The 20,352-nt window shown below is 39.4% G+C and overlaps 1 protein-coding gene across 2 annotated transcripts in view; it reads left to right on the top strand.

Annotated features, from left to right (window-relative positions):
- Positions 1 to 1,002: 1,002 nt before the first annotated feature.
- Positions 1,003 to 20,352, top strand: part of egfra (epidermal growth factor receptor a (erythroblastic leukemia viral (v-erb-b) oncogene homolog, avian)) — a 334,197-nt gene continuing 314,847 nt past the window's right edge. Inside the window, exon 1 of one of the 2 annotated variants that reach the window (XM_069912695.1) lies at positions 1,003 to 1,224. In XM_069912695.1, coding sequence (XP_069768796.1) covers positions 1,137 to 1,224 — 88 coding nt within the window. In that variant the 5' untranslated portion in view covers positions 1,003 to 1,136. The remainder of the gene's footprint in view (positions 1,225 to 20,352) is intronic. The other variant, XM_069912648.1, reaches the window with a different exon arrangement.

The raw sequence follows: 20,352 nt of genomic DNA on the forward strand, positions 1-20,352 counted from the left end.
CTCAGCCTCTTTCAATGGAGTGCCCCCTACTCGGGGAAAGCACACAGAAGGCATACTGAAATAGTTTGATATTTATGACCAGTGTGCTCCAATCTCTCACAAGGTAAGTCTTCTTGCTTCATGTGCCTAACTTCTCAACCCCAAGATGTTGTCAGTGGTACCACTTGGTGGTTTAGTCGTCCAGGCAAAAACAGGCCTGCCATCTGTCTCCTCCCTCTAATATACATGAAGGAGATAGAGGGTGTACGGGCAAGGTGTCAAGTCAATGAGCTTTCCCTCAAAGTGAGCAAAATGGATCTGCTGGTTTCAGGAAGAAGGACAGAGCACACGCCCTGGACTGTGTCAATGCTGCTGAGGTGAAGATGACCCTCAAGTTCATGGGGTGTAAATGTCCCCGACAATCTGTCCTGGTGTGACAATTTCCCGGCATTAGCAGCAGGTCTCCTTTGGCCACCTGAGCAACACCAAAGGAAGTGGACGATTGTGATGGCTTTGATCCCGAAGGGCTGCCCTGGGAAGGAGGACGGTCTGTCAGATCCATCGCCCGCTTGGAAGCGAATGGCAGGGCCGCGCACACTGAGACAGGTCCACCGCCAGCGGGCGGGTCGTCGCGTCGGGTCTGCAGAGCCCGTGCGGACGCAATGAGAAGCTGGAGGGAGTCGGCGGGAGAGGATTAGTGAATGTTTCAGGTCGAACCCCTTCAGCGAGACCGATAAAGGATCCCGCCCCGAAACACCAAGAGTGACCCCCTCCAGCGCCCGGGGGCGGGGGAGGGGGATCTCAGCGGGTTCCGGACAGGCTGCTCTTTCAGCAGATTGGTTATTGCTCCAGACTCTAGCTTCTGGAAGTCTGGTGCTCCCCTTTGAAGGTCCCGTGCTTTGAATGCGCCCTTGGCGAAAGGCAAGACAAGCCGCCGACTGCAGGCGAACGAGTGGAGTTTAGGACCCAGTGAGACTCGAGTCTCACCTGTACTCTCTCTCCTCCCAGCCCCATGACGTCAGGACCAGTGCAGGGATCAGGCTGACACTGGGAAGGAGGCGCAGATCCTCTGTCCCAAGCCCAGAGTGTCTGTGCAGCACGGCCCCGCTCTGGGTTTGGAGTGGGCTATCGCCAGCAGGGACACACACACACACACCATGAGTGGGTCGCTTCGCTCCCCGCTGCCCGCTTCGTTCCAGCTCCTCATCCTGCTCAGCCTCGCCAGCGAGACTCTGTCCAGGGAAGGTAAGAACCACACTGGGAAACTTTGCCCGTCCACACCGCCCCTCTTCCTGCCGCAACGCCCGCTTGGATGAGCCTTAATATAGAGGTCAAAAACCAAATAGCCCGAAGAAGGAAAAGGACTGCGGAGGAGGAGCGAGGTTTCCGACTCCACGAATGTGTCCCCGGGTATCGCAGTCAGGACGTGTTCCCGGGGACTTCCAGTGACCAAACCCCCTCCCCTTCCCCGCACTCTCCCAGTGGTTTCAAGTGCTTTTGACACTTGGATCACTAAGTTGTCACGGAATACGGTCCGTGCTTTGTAAGTTTTTTGTAAAGCCGCGCAGCCTTGAGCTTGTGCAGTAACTTTAAACGCTCAACAGCCACTCGTGGGGAAAGGAGCTCAGCTGTGAGGCGCTTTTGCTGGCGGGGGTGGGGACCTAAAGTTTGCTTCCGAATGTGCACAGTTCTCCTCCCTTTCCAACCGAATGTATCATTTGGTGGACTGTCACTTGCACCACAGCTTCCAATCATCCTTCGTTGGATTTTGGAAGTATTGGGTGTTGCGTTGAACCAACGGGTCATTGCAGGTAAAGATTGTGCAAATGTGCTGAAGAAGGTGGGTATTACTTTTCATGTGAACTCTTCAAGTATTTGATTTAAAAAAAACCTTTGTTTTATTAATCTGTCAATGACCGAAATGCTGCTGGGTGTCTAACTTTGAATCATGTTTCTTATCTTAAGATGCACTCAGTGAAAACATTCCCATACATGTTTAAGCTAATCTATTGCAAGAACAGTCCTCTTGAATTGGGTAACAGCAGTGACGGCTTATTGGGGATGAGTCCTTCCTGCTCACTCCACTGACAAGTGGTATCTCTTCAACACAACTTCCGTGCAGTTGGTTTTGAAAGTTGTGAGAAAAGTGAGACAGAAGGATGGCAATAGTTGATCAGGGTTCTCTGACCTGTGCCTTTGTGAGCTGATTAGTGATATATTTAAACCATCCATCCAATTAAAAACTTTGAATTCACCATTTTAGTTGGTTGAAGGATCCAGTTCTTTAATAATAGTTGTTTATTCTGTGACCATGGAAGTGTATTGCAAAGCAACATCAAATGATTATGCAGTTGCCTTGCAATTTGTTCTACAGTAGTGAATGATGTAATTGTAAATCAGCTTTTTTACTTTTCTGACCAGATAGGAATGTGGGGAAAAAGTTGAATACTTTTCTTCATGACCTTTGGTACAAAACACCTTAATCAGGTTAGGTGCCCAAAGAAGAAACAGTCCCTGATTCCATTGATGCTATTGCAATTTACTTTCAAGTAAATGCAATGGATTTTTCTCAGTTGCACCCGACTTGAAAGAATACATTTACTGAATAGTTTTCTTCTTGAAGATTACTACATCATGCTCAAATCCATAAAAGGTTGCAGGTCATTCAGTGTGCAAAATTATTTAAAAGTATCACTGACGTCTGTGTACTTAAAGCATAGAACGGAACAGGCCCTTCAGCCCATGGGTCTATGCCAATTGTAATACCCATATTAAACAAAACTTCTGTTGTTTGTACCTGATAGATATCCCTCATCTCATTCATTTTCATATGTATATCCATAAATGCTTCTATTGTATCTGCTTCCATCGTTACTCCTGTCAGGCTGTTCCAGGTAACTATCACTTTTTGTGTTTTAAAAAAAAATCACCCTGCACATTCCCCTTAAGCTCCCCTTCTTCATCTTGAATGCATGTCCTTTAGCGTGAGACATTTTTGCCCTGGGGGGAAAAAAAATTCTGATTATCTTATACACCTATTTCAGGTGTACAAAATCTTCCAATTTATTTCTTGAACAACATTAATTAAATTCTGGCAGCAAATTTTGAAGAACAAACGTTTGTTCTGTTTATGATAGAGGATCGACATGTAATGTAATGCAAGTGCAATGAATGATTAAAGGTTTTAACAGTGGCAAACTAGTTCTATTGGTGACCTTAACATTGGGACAGAACATTCAGGAATGATACAAAATATTTTTAAGCTGAAAATGCTAGAAGTGTGAAACAAAAATGGCTGAAAGCCCTCAAGAGGTCAGGCAATATCTGTGGAATGAGAAACAGAGTTGAGTGGCTCAGAGCTGAAATGTTGATGTCTGGAAATGCTTATTCACAAAGATCTGTGAGGGGGGAAAAAAAGCTGAGACACAGTCAACATAAAGTTCGAAAAACACTTTTAAACTATTTGTTTGGCAAGGGAATTGAAGGTTCCATAATCAATTTGGTTGGAATGATGTGGGATAGAAGTAACTCTGTATACAACTGAATGATGAAACAGGATTATAAGGTTGAATGGCCACTTTCTATTTCCCTTCTGGTCAACTGTGTTGAATTTTTTAGACAGCATAATATCTATTCTAGAGAATATAGAGTTATAGCCCTCATTGAATTGCCTTCTTCTTTGGCTTGGCTTAGCGGACGAAGATTTATGGAGGGGGTAAAATGTCCACGTCAGCTGCAGGCTCGTTTGTGGCTGACAAGTCCGATGCGGGACAGGCAGACACGGTTGCAGCGGTTGCAGTGGAAAATTGGTTGGTTGGGGTTGGGTGTTGGGTTTTTCCTCCTTTGTCTTTTGTCAGTGAGGTGGGCTCTGTGGTCTTCTTCAAAGGAGGTTGCTGCCTGCCGAACTGTGAGGCGCCAAGATGTACGGTTTGAGGCGATATCATCCCACTTGCGGTGGTCAATGTGGCAGGCACCAAGAGATTTCTTTAGGCAGTCCTTGTACCTCTTCTTTGGTGCACCTCTGTCACGGAGGCCAGTGGCGAGCTCGCCATATAACACGATCTTGGGAAGGCGATGGTCCTCCATTCTGGAGACGTGACCCACCCAGCGCAGCTGGATCTTCAGCAGCGTGGACTCGATGCTGTCAGCCTCTGCCATCTCGAGTACTTCGATGTTAGGGATGAAGGCGCTCCAATGAATGTTGAGGATGGAGCGGAGACAACGCTGGTGGAAGTGTTCTAGGAGCCATAGGTGAAGTCGGTAGAGGACCCATGATTCGGAGCCGAACAGGAGTGTGGGTATGACAATGGCTCTGTATACGCTTATCTTTGTGAGGTTTTTCAGTTGGTTGTTTTTCCAGACTCTTTTGTGTGTTGGTAAACTACATGAATTTTATTCATTTTCAATCCAGTTCCCATTATGGTTCTGTAAAGAAGTTGCCAGCTTAGTATCTTAGGGTTAGCTTATTGTACCACATTGGAATACAAAATTGTCAAGACTAGTTGAAAACAGCTATCTAACAGAAAGCAAAAGTTGTTCATCCCATTTTCCTCATCTGGATTTGAACTTGGCTCAAAGCTAGAAACCCAATACATCATTCAGATTGACATCAGAAGGTGTTCTTAACATGTTGCAGTTTTATTGCGTACTTTGGATTTGTTAGTAAAACCAAACTCTGATTAAATCCACAATGGTTTGGTTTGTTGTCTGGTTCTCAAGGGCTTTGTTTCTTGCATTACATTTGAACTTTCTGGGTTCACTGAAAAAAATTATTATAATGTGTGATGTCTAAAATAAATGTATTGAAGCATGGAAAGGAATAACATCCAGTAGTTCAGAAAATTTGGGAGTGCAGCTACATTTAAATCTCAAGTCCTATGGTAATTTAAACAGCTCTGCATTACTCCTCCCCTTCTGAATAAATATAGACTCAAGAAATTAATTCTGTGCAACCATCTAATTTTACTTAATTTGCAATGTTGCTTCAGCAGAAAAATACAGAATTCTCTATCATTTTTATGCTAATCACAGGGTCATTATTAGACGGGAGAAAAGTTCAGTTTTTGCAGATGTCAGGTGTGGTGGTATGTAATTAATTTTAACACTTCAGAAGAACTTGTAGATTATGATGAAAAGAGCAAAAAGTGGATAGTTTGATTGCACTTACATTTAATGGATTTCTAGCTGTACAAAGCTTGATTCAAAGATTGATTTACTTTCAGCTGTATTTGAAGCATTTTTATATTCACATTAATTATTTTTTCTTTGGCTTGGCTTCGCGGACGAAGATTTATGGAGGGGGTAAAAAGTCCACGTCAGCTGCAGGCTCGTTTGTGGCTGACCAGTCCGATGCGGGACAGGCAGACACGATTGCAGCGGTTGCAAGGGAAAATTGGTTGGTTGGGGTTGGGTGTTGGGTTTTTCCTCCTTTGCCTTTTGTCAGTGAGGTGGGCTCTGCGGTCTTCTTCAAAGGAGGCTGCTGCCCGCCAAACTGTGAGGCGCCAAGATGCACGGTTTGAGGCGTTATCAGCCCACTGGCGGTGGTCAATGTGGCAGGCACCAAGAGATTTCTTTAGGCAGTCCTTGTACCTTTTCTTTGGTGCACCTCTGTCACGGTGGCCAGTGGAGAGCTCGCCATATAATACGATCTTGGGAAGGCGATGGTCCTCCATTCTGGAGACGTGACCCATCCAGCGCAGCTGGATCTTCAGCAGCGTGGACTCGATGCTGTCGACCTCTGCCATCTCGAGTACCTCGACGTTAGGGGTGTGAGCGCTCCAATGGATGTTGAGGATGGAGCGGAGACAACGCTGGTGGAAGCGTTCTAGGAGCCGTAGGTGGTGCCGGTAGAGGACCCATGATTCGGAGCCGAACAGGAGTGTGGGTATGACAACGGCTCTGTATACGCTTATCTTTGTGAGGTTTTTCAGTTGGTTGTTTTTCCAGACTCTTTTGTGTAGTCTTCCAAAGGCGCTATTTGCCTTGGCGAGTCTGTTGTCTATCTCATTGTCGATCCTTGCATCTGATGAAATGGTGCAGCCGAGATAGGTAAACTGGTTGACCGTTTTGAGTTTTGTGTGCCCGATGGAGATGTGGGGGGGCTGGTAGTCATGGTGGGGAGCTGGCTGATGGAGGACCTCAGTTTTCTTCAGGCTGACTTCCAGGCCAAACATTTTGGCAGTTTCCGCAAAGCAGGACGTCAAGCGCTGAAGAGCTGGCTCTGAATGGGCAACTAAAGCGGCATCATCTGCAAAGAGTAGTTCACGGACAAGTTTCTCTTGTGTCTTGGTGTGAGCTTGCAGGCGCCTCAGATTGAAGAGACTGCCATCCGTGCGGTACCGGATGTAAACAGCGTCTTCATTGTTGGGGTCTTTCATGGCTTGGTTCAGCATCATGCTGAAGAAGATTGAAAAGAGGGTTGGTGCAAGAACACAGCCTTGCTTCACGCCATTGTTAATGGAGAAGGGTTCAGAGAGCTCATTGCTGTATCTGACCCGACCTTGTTGGTTTTCGTGCAGTTGGATAATCATGTTGAGGAACTTTGGGGGACAAAATTATAGACCTGCAGTGATTGACAAGATGTCTTCAGCTGGCAACATTATCATAAAATTCTCAGCATTTGCACTGTTAGTTATATTATCTGTGAGTATGGATATTACTTAATGTTGCCTCACAAACAGAATTATGTTCTGAAAATCTGTTTAAATTGAAATGTTGGTGTGTACATTAATAACATCAAACTGGATTAACCTATTTGGCCAAGGACCTTTGAACTTGCTCGACATGTTCAGCTTTTTTCCAAATACGGCTATTTGTTCGATTAACAAAAGAAAAATCTTTCAATGTCACTTTTATAGTTAACAATTGAAACGATTTCATTGCAACAGCAAATTTTCAGTAGTAAGAAATCTGGTCAGATAACAAAGCAATTTTAATTCTGAATCAGTTTATATGGTGAGTTTATTGTATTCGTATAGTTTATTTAATATATACATAAAAGCAATGTTTCCTTTTTTGTGATTAATACTAGTTTGTTTATTAAATATTTTATCTGAATACACTTGCTACCACGGTTCATTATTGTATAATTAAATTTTATAAATTTAAGCTCTTTGAAGCTTATGGCCACCGTGCTATAAATCACTGTGTGGACATATGATTACTGTTCCATGGATGTTCTTTTATTTTGTGTTCTCCTGTCTCTGTACATGAGCATATTACATAACAAGGATGTCTAAACATAAGAAGAAAGAGCAGTGGTAGGTCGACCACATTGCTCCTCCAGCCAGCTCCACCATTAAAGATCACAACTGGTTTGATCTTAGCCTCTTCTATTCTACTTGTTCTCCATGCATCTATCTCAGCTCCTTAGTCTTCACAACACTATGGTAAAGAATTCCAAATATTCTCTTCCATCTTGAGAGCAGAAATTCCTGCATATCTGTCTCAAACATTTACTCTGATACTATGTGCCTTAGCTTTTGATTTCCCCATGAGGAAAAACATTAGTGTTGTGCAGCATGCTGCAGGGTCATTACGATTAACTTTGACACACCCCATCAGAATCATATGTTTCAACAAGATCACCTATTTTTGTTCATATCTATCAAGAGTTCAAGGATCAACTGCTCTATCTATCCTCCTAACTAAAACGCTTCTTTCTATGAATTGCATCTAATGCAAGTATACACCTCCTTCGCCAAGCAAACCCAAACTATAATGATTCACTAATGCCGTGTGTAGTTTTAGCAAGAATTTCCTAATTTTATATTCCACGCCCTTTCCAATAAATGCTCACATTCCATTTGCCCTCCTAATGGCCTTCTTTATTGACATGGTTATTTTTCCTGCTTTATATTTCAAGGAACCAAAATCCCTCTGCATCCTATGGTTTCTTGCAATTCACTCAACCAATATGCAGCTTTTCTGTTAATCGTAACAAGTTAAATAATCTCGTATTTCCTTATATTAAACTTCTGTCAAATTATTGATGCTGTTTGCAGGCTCTTTGTGTCCTCCCACCTATCTTTTTGTTATCACCAAATTTGCCTTCACTGTAGCCATCTCTGGGTCATTTGTACAGCTTGTTAAACATATGAGGCTGTGGCAGTTCACTTCTTGCATTTTGCTGGCCTGAAAATGACTCAACCTAACTTTTATCTGTGATAATGAGTGAATATTTGTAGCCTTAATTTCTCACTGAATTTTTAAAGATGCAGAAAGACGTGTCAACAATTAAAGTGCATTTTTTTTCTCCAATATTACCAAAGTTTAACACTTCTACGTTGGATATCGGTAAAGGGACACTATCATCAAATACATTGGGGATTTCTCTTGGATTTATAGAGACGGTGTCAAACATTTACATGAATATGTATTGGGTCTTTTTCCTCTTTGTCAGCTCTTTGAACAAGTATTGCTATTTCACCCCACTGTTAATTAGCACTAATAACTTTGCCTGTGAACATTGGATAAAGCAAGAGAATAACTGCAGTCCAATTTAGATGAGTATCAATTTACAACATAAATTTGGCTCAGTTGGTAGCACTTTGTGGCATTTAGTTTTGGATCCACCTTTTGTAAAGGATTTGAGGAAATAATATGGGATGACAGTTCTGAGAGTGCAGTGCACTTCTAAGGTGCTAACTTCTGCCTGGAACATGAAACTGTCTCCTGAATTTCTGCTCAGATTGGCATCAAGGATCCTAGAGCTCTTTTCAAAAGATAGGATAAATATTTCCTGACTCTTGCTTTTTTTTTTGGATAAAAAATTTAAAAAAGTTTATTTGATCATTTATTCATTTACTATTTTGAACACTTTCTTTGTGTGGAGAATATGGAAAAAAATCATAAATGAAACTCCTTTGATTGGAAAGCCTATGATTAAAAAGATAATAAAATATTTAAAAGATTCAAAAATGTTTTAAGATGTTGATCTTTCTCTGTAAAATGAGTCAAAATCAACAGACCATTCCACATGAGAAATATTTGAAATTTCCACACAGAAAAAAAAAATCCTACCATTTCACCTACACTAGAGTCTGCTACGTATACTCTGTGCCATACAGTATCTTAATGCAAGTGATTATGGAGAAATAGTTTGGATTAAATGATAGTTTTTTTATCAGACTTGCTCACAGGCGATTTAACGTTATTGTTTCTGGGCAAAATTGTTCTGTTCTAAATTGATCTTCCGAACTGTGCAGAAAATCTGTTCTTTGTGTGCGCGCACACAAGTCCAAGTAGTTCTAAAGTACTCCTTCACCTCAGTCCTCACCCTTTTGGGAGAATGATTTTATCCTAAAAGGTATGTACCTTTGTGATAGTACAGATTCTATCACCAATGTGTACATATGTACAGATGGTAGTGTAGGATGACTGTGATTGGCTGAGAGTGCAGCCACACCTACTGGCAGGTCTTAAAGGATTGCTCCTAACCAGACCAGGTCATTCTGGACTGGTCGACCTCCTTGTGATATGCTCCAGTCTTTTAGTTAATAAAAGCCTTTTGATCCAAACCAAGGCTTTTGGTTCTTTCGATGCGCATTACAACCCTTTAATACAATTGTTAAAGTTTTGGTTGGCAAGAACATACTCCATCCAGCTGGTTGTAAACTTGATCCTTTTTATCACTGTCGAGACTTTCTTCAATCCTGCACCACAAAGTTCAAAAAGTTTGATTAGTGGGTAAAAGGCACAAAATACATTAACTGGGTAGAATTTGTGATGCTCCTTTTTCAAACGTGTAAATAAAAAAAATGTTGATGCTGGAAATTGAAATTAAAATGCTGAAAACACTCAGCAGGTAACATCAAGAGAAAGAGATACAAATCTAACGTTGGTGGGGACAAGAAGCTTTAAACTGAATCATTGACTGTTTTAGCACAGGGGTTCTCAACCTTTTTCTTTCCACCCACAAACCAACTTAAGCAATCCCTTACTAATCACAGAGCAGCTACGGCATCGGGAACACTTAAAGTGGTATGTGAGTGGAAAGAAAAATGTTGAGGAGAGCCATTGTCTTTGCATGTTTGCTAGCTGTCCTGCCATGATTCCAGATTTTTATTCTTTTATTATTATTCCTGTTGTGGTTTACAAGATTAGAGCAGTTCTTGTTCAAAAATGTCAACCATTTGTGAAAAATAAGGCTATAAAACATTTTTCTGAACCTAATGAGTTAGGAAATTGTACAGATAATGGGATCCCCATCCAAAAGCCTGGTAATGTTTGGAGGTTTCCATTAGCTAAACTTGCCCTTTAAACATTCAGTTTGTTGTCATTCTTTAGAAATGAGGCTGCTTAACATTAAAAAAAATCAGCCACGTGCTAATTGGCAATGATTATTTTGTTTACTTTACACAAAGAAATACTAAATTTGTCTTTAGGTCTTGCAAACACAGGAACTAAAGTTTACATATATATGAAAATAAATCAAGTTTAAAAAAAATCGGGAGGTATCACCACAGGCGGATAATTCCAGCTAATTCCATCAGAATGTTGAACTGACAGAGCAGCATCAAACCCAGATTTACTCCTAAATTGAAATAAATGTTCAAAGGAGGCACATTTGCACATTTGGTTATGCTGACTTGACCTATCTGTCGTTATGGATGCTAGTTAATTGGCCAAAGAAATCCAGGTTGGAATGGTGTAATCTATAGCCGCTTTCATGCACTCGGACGCAGATAATGTGGCAGAAGACGCGGCTGGGGCAGTGCAGCTGGGACGTTCAGGTGGCCACGGAGAAGACGCCTTTCTGTCACCTGAACGTGCCAGCTGAAGGAGAGCCGCGTCCGAGCGAACGCTGGCTCCTGTGGACTGTGGTCGTAGTTCACTGCTGCTTTCAGGTGCAACAGGGGATTCTTGAAGCCGGAGATACTGCAGGAGGAGGGTGAGGAAAGTGCTTCTCCTGGCCGGGTTCTCCACTTTCAGGTGGCCTCCTGACAGCCACATAGGGGTAGAATTTGCAGCTTTACATCGGGGTATTTTGGCCACCTGAAAGTGCCTAATGTGTCACTTCACGCTTGCTTGATAGCACAATCAGATACCATCAGAAAATGGCCTGTTACCATGCTGTATAACTACATTTAAAAAAAAAATAATTTATATTTAATTGCATAAATGCAACCCAACAGAAGTGTTCTCTGGTCTTCAGTGCAAAGCAAACAGACAAACAATCAGACATAACACACATGAAGTCAAACAATAAATATTCATATATACAAATAAATAATATTGTTTCCTGAATTTGAAAGTCTCGGATCGTTAGTGTGAGCAGTTCCTTTGGTTGTTCAACATTTTCACTGGCTGTGGGAAGAATCTGTTCCTCAGCCTGGTGGTGCTGGCTTTGATACTCCTGTAGGTAAAACACAGAATTCTGTTGACACCATGGTTAAGTGAAAAAACACGCAAATGCAGGAGAAATTCAGCAGGTCAAACAGGTTCAGACATCTCTCATGTTCCCCCACACCTTGATGAAGGGCTCTAGCCTGAAATGTTGGTGATATATCTTCACCTTTGTTTCATAAAGGTACTGTTTGACCTGCTGAGTTTCTCCAGTATTTGCATGTTCTTTTCACTGATACTCCTTTATCTCTTTCCTGATGGGAGCAGCTGAAAGATGCTCTGTGTTGCAGCCATTCCCCACTAGATAGCCATTAAATATTAAGAGTAGAGGTTTAAATTGTGTGGATTTGTAATTGTCATTTCCAAACAAGATCTCTGCCTCTCAAAATCTAGATTTATCAGAGAGGCTTGGCGCAGATTGGGAGATCATTTCGCTAAGCACTTTCACTCCATCTGTTATAGTGATGGACACCTCCCAGTTCTGGGTGACACTCCCACACTCACATGTCTGTCTATGGCCTTGTGTACTATCCCACCAAGACTACCAGCAAATTGGAGGAAAAACGCCTGATTTTTTTCCATCTGGACACTCCAACCTTTTGGCCTTAACATTGGCTTTTCCAGTTTCTGCTAACCTGCTCTCCTTTTTTCCCCTCTCTCCTTCCCTTTCCCTTTCCAGTTCTCCTCCCACCCTTCCCCTTTCCTCCACCTAGCCATCCCTCCTCCCCTTGATTGCTGCTGTCCCCTCCCTTCTCTACCTATCACTTCCTGACATTGCAACCACATTCTCCACACCCCCCCCCCCCTTACTCTTTTGCTCAGACATCTGCCCACATTTTTTCTATACCTTGATGAAGAACTCAAGTCTGAAATGTCAGTTATGTATTTTTATATAAAGGACACAGTTTGACCTGCTGAGTTTCTCCAGCATCTTGCTGGATTTATCTAGTCTTGTTCATTTTAACTTAATCATGTTAATTTTTTTCAAAAAACTTTAACAATTTAGTTTGCTTCTGCCTCCTTTTGTAACTCTGAATCCAACCCTTCTCTTTTAATCTTTGAATGAAATGAAAGGTTTACAGCATAAATATTTGAGGATGTGCTAATGTTATAGTGTTGCAGTGATATTTTTTCAAAGAAGAATGAATAATTGGATCTTGTAAAATGCATCTGTGTGGTGAAGATTGTCACATTTGTGGCCCGAAATGTGAAGTTAATAAAACATTAAACACAAGTTTTATCAGGTAAACTTCTCAGTGGCTTTATTTTCCCATTTCCTTTGTTCTCCTGCTTGTGTTCTTATCTCTCTCTCATACCACGTGACTTCCGGTACATCTCATACATATTCATTATCATGACAAAGACAAGTTGAAGTGTGCAATTCAGAAGTGGATAGCAAAAGAGGGAGCAGTTGGGAAACCGATAGTTTAATCCACTCCTCGGTATGACAGGGCTTGGAGAAGGTGTCATCATTCTTCAAGCAGTGTGGTTGTTGAGATAGCAAAATTTTAAGAGACTGCCAGGTTTGGACAGTGAGGTACTTTACTAGTGAAGAACAGTAATCTGTTGTAAAACCAGTAACAACTTCTGTCTAAAAATAATTTAAACTGAGTGTTTCAATAATGATACAGCAGCTTGGACTTTGACTTTGGGTTGTTCGATGGATTAATCTTGAATTTCATGACGTGCAAGCAGACACCCGTGAATGACTCAAAGTGTAAATAGTAGATGATTTTGGAAATGTTTGCTTCTTCTTCACAGCAGTGGAAGATGTGCCTCAATTGCTTGCGATGGTGAAAATTCCATTTATCCGTTATTCTTGTGCTCACTTACCCATATTGGTCACGCTCACACTTGAATGTTAAGATTCTTGCTTTCGGATCACTCAGTGGTCTGATCCCTCTGTTTCTGTCATCTTCCCCAGACTCTCAAACATCCAATATATTTCTCCTCCAACATTCTGGGCAGTCCGATATTCTTTGTAACGTCTCAACAATGATTTATTCTGTGGGAGGTGCTGTATAAATGACAAGTGTGAAATTATGTATGTGAATCACGGCAGAGAGTGATGTCCTGAAATTTATGGGAACTGTCGTGCCTTTGAGATGTCATTAACTTTTTAAAGCACCTATGGCTAAATTGATTTTAATTATAGAATTTATTTGTATTGCTTTTATTGAAATCTGGTTGAAATGAATGATTTGTTGACGTAACATATTTATAATCCGCCATTGCTGAAAAATCTTGCTGCCTCATACGGTCATCAAATGTCCTCTGGGATATGGGAAGAAAGAGAGTGAGTTATTTCCAAAAATTTATTTTAAGTTCACTATTTTGCTTTTGAATTCTAATTCTTCTCTGATTAGCTCTGGGAGATACAATTTGAACTATAAGTAGTTATGCCATCATCTTGTTGCTTATCATACCAATGTGAAGCTGAGTCTTGTGTGAAGTTAACCAATAAATAATACTTAATACCTAGTATTGCTTCCTTATATTTTAATTGTACTCCAGGGCATATTTTACAAAGTTCTAATGAAAAGAAATCAACATGAAACATTAACCCATTTTGTTTCATGTTACCAGAATATGAGAAGGTTTTTACTCTTGGATACTTTAAAGACATCCTATTTTATAACACACCAGATATTTTGATTTTAAAGTTTCACAGTTAAAAATTAAAATAATGAACATCAAGATGTTCAATGTGCTTTAATTCACAAAACACTTAGTATAATATCAATTTACTTGACACTTGGTTGGAGCTTCAGTCAGTTTTATACGGTTTTGATATATGCGCTCATGATTTTTCTATTTATGGCACTTTGGTTGAGAAAAAAGTTAGCTAATTATCTACCGTGACAGCTATTTTGCTACTAATATATATACTTCAACATTTACCCATTACACTTGCATGCTGTCAACTTATTAATATTTTATTGAAATTGTAACTCTTACCTTTGTCTTTTTCTTTGTTAAACAATGTGGATTAAATAATGTATCGACAAGACTGTTATTTGAGAATCTTCAAATTGAGAGCTTACTGTCAATAGCCATGGAAAATTTTACTGCAGGCAATCTTCAAAGATGAACATTCTCTACAGGCTGAATAACTCCAGCAGTTGTTTCTTGGGGACATGAGCAAGTTTAAATATCATTTGGCATGGAAGCATAATGATGGATTTAAGTTACAATTTTCTGTTTAGATACAAAGAAAATTAATTCCAACTCTATTTTTGTTTCACTCAAATGGAGCTTTAGAAAAAAATATGGGGTACAGTGTTTGTCAGTTAATTGGTGTATTGGTGGGCAGTACGGGCTTTTGGGCCAGAAGGGCCTGTTATCATGCTGTATTATCTAAACTAAATCATGGACGTTTGTTTGGCATTTATGTGTATGCTTCTAAACTAACAGGCAATACATTTTGAGCATTCTATATAGTTCTTGAGGTCTAACAATATGGGGACATCCTGGCTTTCACTTGTACAGTATCTTCAACAGAATAAATAATTCTGATGTTACACAGTAATAGCAAAACATGCAGATGCTGAAAATATGGCATTTATAAATAAATACCAAAAATGCTGGCATTATTCAAGTAACATCTGTGGAGGGAAAGATGGAGTTAACACTTCAGGTTTGCTGTCTGTTCATGGATATGAAATGTCTGTTTCTTTCTTCACCTGTTGATTTTTCTGTAGGGTTGTACATTTTGCTTAATTTCTAGTTTTAAAAGGCACAATTTCAGGGAGACTGGGTATTAGACCCCAAAACATGAAGAGAAATTAACTTTTAATTCTTCACATTACAGAAAGGAAGGATGAGGCCTCATGAAGGATTCAAAAGAATCTTTAATGATCTATTGCCCAAAATACTGTTTTCAGAGAACCATCAAGTCTGACTCAGGAAAAAGGACATGAATCACTTATGATTCGCCAAATATTTCTAAAGCACACTGCTGGTGATATTCAGGATTTGATGGATAATTTCATTAGTGAAAGAAATAATTATGGGATTACAGACAAGTACAAGTCTTCTTTTGAATGTTTAAGCTGGTTCCTTAATTTCTTCTTGTCTTCTGTCCTGTCTGAGTAGCATTCAATTATATAATTTTCACTAATTTGTCCACTCCATTTTATGCAATTGATATTGAAATTGCTCTTGAGATGGCTGCGCTTGAAATTTTATACTGTTTTGGAGAGGAAACTTGAAAAATATGGATGTTCTGCCAGAGGTTGCATTTATTGATTCTGATGTGAAAGCTTTTTGAACCAATGTGATTCAAGTGATGAAATTGCACCTGTCCTGTGATGAACCTGTCGCAGTTACCAGGAATTTGATTCTGTATCAAAGGAAAAATGACAACATTGTGGGTAGGCCAATTTAGTGCTCGAGTTCGAGGGTAAATTATAAGCGAGAGCATTTCCCAAACCTGCTGCTCCTTTCACTGAAAATAGTGGGTGTTAATGTTCGAAAGGCCCTGTAATGTAAGGACTAGATCATTTTGAACTGATAGTTGTTTATAATCAATGCACAATCACTTAAAAAAGAGGTGCATTTGTTTGAAAATAAAACAAAACTATCCTGTGGACAGTGCATTTTCAGCATCTTTTTGTTATCAAACTGTTGCATTTAGGTTTTCAGTTAACAGGAAGTCAAAGATGTGTTATTTTAATTATCAAATCTACGATCAAAAATTTGTAAGCGGGGGGGCGTGGCAAGATGGCATAGAGGGCAGACGTGCGGTCCTAATCCTCCCCAGCCAGTTCTTTAAACACCCATTTTTAAACTTAAATTTAAGTACACAAACAGTTTATTTTTATTTCTAAGAACACTATTTGTTCATAATGGCGGCTAATATTAATAAACCTAAGACTCAATCACAGAAAAAAATCACTTTTTGAAGAACTGAGGCCTACCTGTCCAGTTGGAACCATGGAGTCATCATCTGGAACCTCCAAGCCAGAGAGAACTCCAGCTAGGTTAAGTATTACGCCGGCGCAGGTCTTGTCTCTACAAAATGGTGCCGGCTTGTGACGAGTTTAGCCGACGTTGGCCCGCGCATTAACGGTGTCGGGCGTGTGGGTGACCCAACTGAGAGGAGGGCCCTTGAGTCTGCACTGCCATCGGGAGAGCTGGGGATGCGCAGGATGGCGTTGGAGACCACCCCTGCGTGACCCCTGGTCTTGCCGGGCATGCGCGGTGCCTCTAGGGCTCTAGGGTCCACGATTTGCTGGAACGTGTGTGGTCTGTGGGGGGGGGGGCCGAGCGGTGGCATCCCGATGTGGTCGGGGTGCCGCTGTCGGGTGTGCAGACCCACAGCTGCACAGGAAAAGGCCCGACAATAGTGGAGCAAGAAGAAGACTTACCTGCAATGACCAGTTCGCAGGAACAATTGGAGGAGGAGTTTGCAGAAGGTGGGCCTCAAGATGTGGAACTGGAACCTGGATTGGATTCTATTTTTGCTTTCCTGGAAGGGATTGCCTATCATATGGATAACATATCTCAACAAATGACTCAAGTGACAACTAAAATCTCTAATATGTCTGAAGATGTGTCTACATTTAAGAAGGATGTCAATAAATGCCTTGCATCAGTGGATGTAGTACAAGAACATTTTTTAAAAATTGAGACACCTTTTTTCTGAATGTAAGGATCAAATTGTGCATAATAAGGAGAAAATAGAGAAAGTGGGAAATTTGTTTGTGGATTGGGGAATCCAGAAGAGAGATATATTGAAAAAAAATTGATTCATTGGAAAATCAAAGTTGGAAAATAATGTAAAATTTGTGGGTCTTCCACAGGATATTGAAGGATCTGATCCAATAAAATTTTTTAAGAACTGGATCCCCGAGATGTTGAGCAAAGAGTTTTTCTCGGGTGGTTTAGTATTGGAGAGGGCACAAAGAGCATTACGGAAGAAAGCGTTACCGGGACAACCACCACAGCAGTTTTAATTTGGTGCCTGAATTATCAGGATAGAGAAATGATTTTGCGGTTGGCGGGACAGAAGGCAAAACAAAGTCAAACTCCAATGATGAGTCAGAACAATAGAGTTCTCCTATGCTGATTTGAGTCAAGAAATTATTAGACATCGACAGGAGTTCAATTCAGCTAAAGATATGTTGTGGCGGAAAGGATATAAATTTGCTTTTCTATACCCTGCTGTGTTGAATGTCTTCTACGGCAATTTTCAATCTCAATTATTTGAGAATGATCATGATGCATTGGTTTTTGCTAATTCATTACCGGATTTACGTGGCCAGGGAAGAGTCTCGCCATCATCGCCTAAAAGAAGGGCTAATGGAAATGGACAGAATGGAAAGAATGGGAAAGATGGGAAGAAGGAGGTTTTGACACATAGTCTTTGTGACGTTGAAGACCCGAGTCGTTGGGCTGAATATTTTTATAATACTGAAATGTATCATTATATAGTATTTCTGGCTGGGGGGGGGAATGGATGGCACTGAAATCTTTGATAGTCATCTGCCACTGATGGGGTTCACCACACCCAGTTTTTTAGGGTGTTACTACCTTTGGGTGTTTTTTTTTGGGAACTAATTATATTTATTTTTCTATATAAGCTTTCTTTAAAATATTAGGGGAGGGAGAGTGGATTTTGTTTATTAGTAGGGGAGTGATATTTTGTATTAAGGAATTATATTGTTAGTTTGTTGAGATGTCTAGTTTGAAATTTGCAACTTTTAATGTTCAGGGATTAAATAATCCAATTAAGTGAAAGTGAGTTTTAGCTTTTATTAAGAAAATGAAAATTGATATTGCCTTTTTAGAAGAAACACATTTGACTGAAAAAAAGCATTTTAAATTGAAAAGAGATTGGGTTGGATATGTTTTTTTCTTCATTTAACTCTAAGGCAAAGGGTGTAGCGATTTTAGTTCATAAGAATTTGTCTTTTGAGTTGCACACTATGGAGGAGAATGGTGGGAGGGTTTTAAAAGTGGATTGTAAAATCTTTAATGAACTTTGGACTCTACTTAATATCTATGCACCTAATGTGGATGATGAGTGTTTTAACTCAGACACTTTTTTGTTATTAAGTCAAGCTAATGAAAATATTTTAGCTGGGGGGGGGGGTGGGTTTCAACTGTGTTTTGGATCCTTTGATGGATAGATCCCCAAAATATATAAGGAAATCAAAGATGGCGATACAAATTGGGGCCTTAATGAAAGATTTATATTTAGTAGATATGTGGAGAAGGGTTAATCCTACAGAGAAAGATTTTTATTTCTTCTCGACATGATTCATTTTCTAGAATAGATTTTTTTTAATGTCGGCACATTTACGAGGAAAGGTATTGCAGGCAGAATATAAGAGTAGAGTTATATCAGATCATTCTTTATTGTTTTTTTCCTATGAAAGTTCAGAGGTAATACGTTTATCCTATAGATGGAGATTTAATACAACGTTGTTGATAAAACCTGAGTTTGTTACTTTTGTTAAGGAACAGATTGTTTTTTTCTTAACCAAAAATGCTTATTAAGTTAAAAGTCATTTTGTGTTATGGGATGCGTTAAAAGCTTACTTAAGAGGGCAGATAATTAGTTATACTACTAAAGTTTAAAAAAAAGGTAAATGGCTGAAAGTCTTAAATTAGAGAAGCAAATTGTTGAATTGGAGAAGGAATTTCAGAAGAAAGTGACAGAAAACCAGAAAATAGCTTTGACTAGATTGAAACTGCGTTATAATATGTTGCAGACTTATCAATTTGAATGTTTAATTAATTGATCTAAGCAATGATATTATGAGTTGGGTGTGAGGGCACATAAAGTACTTGCATGGCAGTTAAAGAAGGAACAGACTTCATAGATTATTAATGCTATTAAAAAGAATTCAACAGTTACCTATAAACCTCAGGAAATTAATGACCAGTTTTATTCATTTTATAAAAAAATTATGTACTTCTGAGGGGAGACAGGAGAATGGGTCTATTGATTCCTTTTTAAGTACATTAATGTTAGCATTAGAAGAAGAGGATATTATAGATTTGGAAGCTCTGTTTACAGATTTAGAAATTAAGACGGCTATGTTGGAAATGCCTAATGGTAAGTCACCGGGTGATGATGGGTTTTCAGTGGAATTTTATAAAATGTTTTTTTTTAAACTTTATTTAAAATTTTTATAACATGAATAAAATAGAAAGTTACAGTAAAAAGATTAAACATAAGATAATAAAAATTATAATACTACATTGGCAGACTAAATAAACTAAACCCCCCCTAAATTAGTACACAACATTAATGACCTAGCTTAAAGTTAGTCCAACCCCCCCCAAAATAAAGAGTGAAAGAGTGAAGAGTTAATAAAATGAACAATAATTATATATAAAAAAAACCCTTACACAAAAAAGATAAAACATAACAAATAAAGATACTAACATCAAAAAAAAGAAAAAAAATTATCAATACTAAAATATCAAACTTAAAAACATATTTAAATCAAACTTAAATGTATATATTTAGCAAACGGAGTCCACTTCAACCTATAAAAAGACATCCTATCCTGAATTGAAAAAGATATCCTTTCCATAGTCAAACAGAACTTCATCTCCAAATACCACCTATCTAAAGTTAATATATTTCTATCTTTTCAAGTAAGAGCTATACATTTCTTGGCCACAGCTAAAGCTAAATAGATAAAAGAAATCTGATAATCTTGTAGGCCCAAATCAATTAATGATTGCATATTCCCTAATAAAAATATACCAGGATCTAATACAAGACAAATATTATATAAACTATTAAATATAAATTGAATACCCTTCCAAAACTGTTGCAATCGATCACAAAACCAAACAGTATGCAAAAAAGTATTAGCCGTCTGGTCACAACAAAAAAAGCAATCCGACATACTAAGACCAAACTTTTTTAGTTTCTCTGGTGTTAAATATAACTGATGTATAAAATTGTAATTAATCATCGCTAATCTAGCATTAACCAATTTCCTAATACTATTCTGACAAATTTCCATCCAAGCTTCTTCAGCTATTATTAAACCTAAATCTTTT

The sequence above is a fragment of the Narcine bancroftii genome, chromosome 1 (genome assembly GCF_036971445.1).
Source record: "Narcine bancroftii isolate sNarBan1 chromosome 1, sNarBan1.hap1, whole genome shotgun sequence".
NCBI lineage: Eukaryota > Metazoa > Chordata > Chondrichthyes > Torpediniformes > Narcinidae > Narcine > Narcine bancroftii.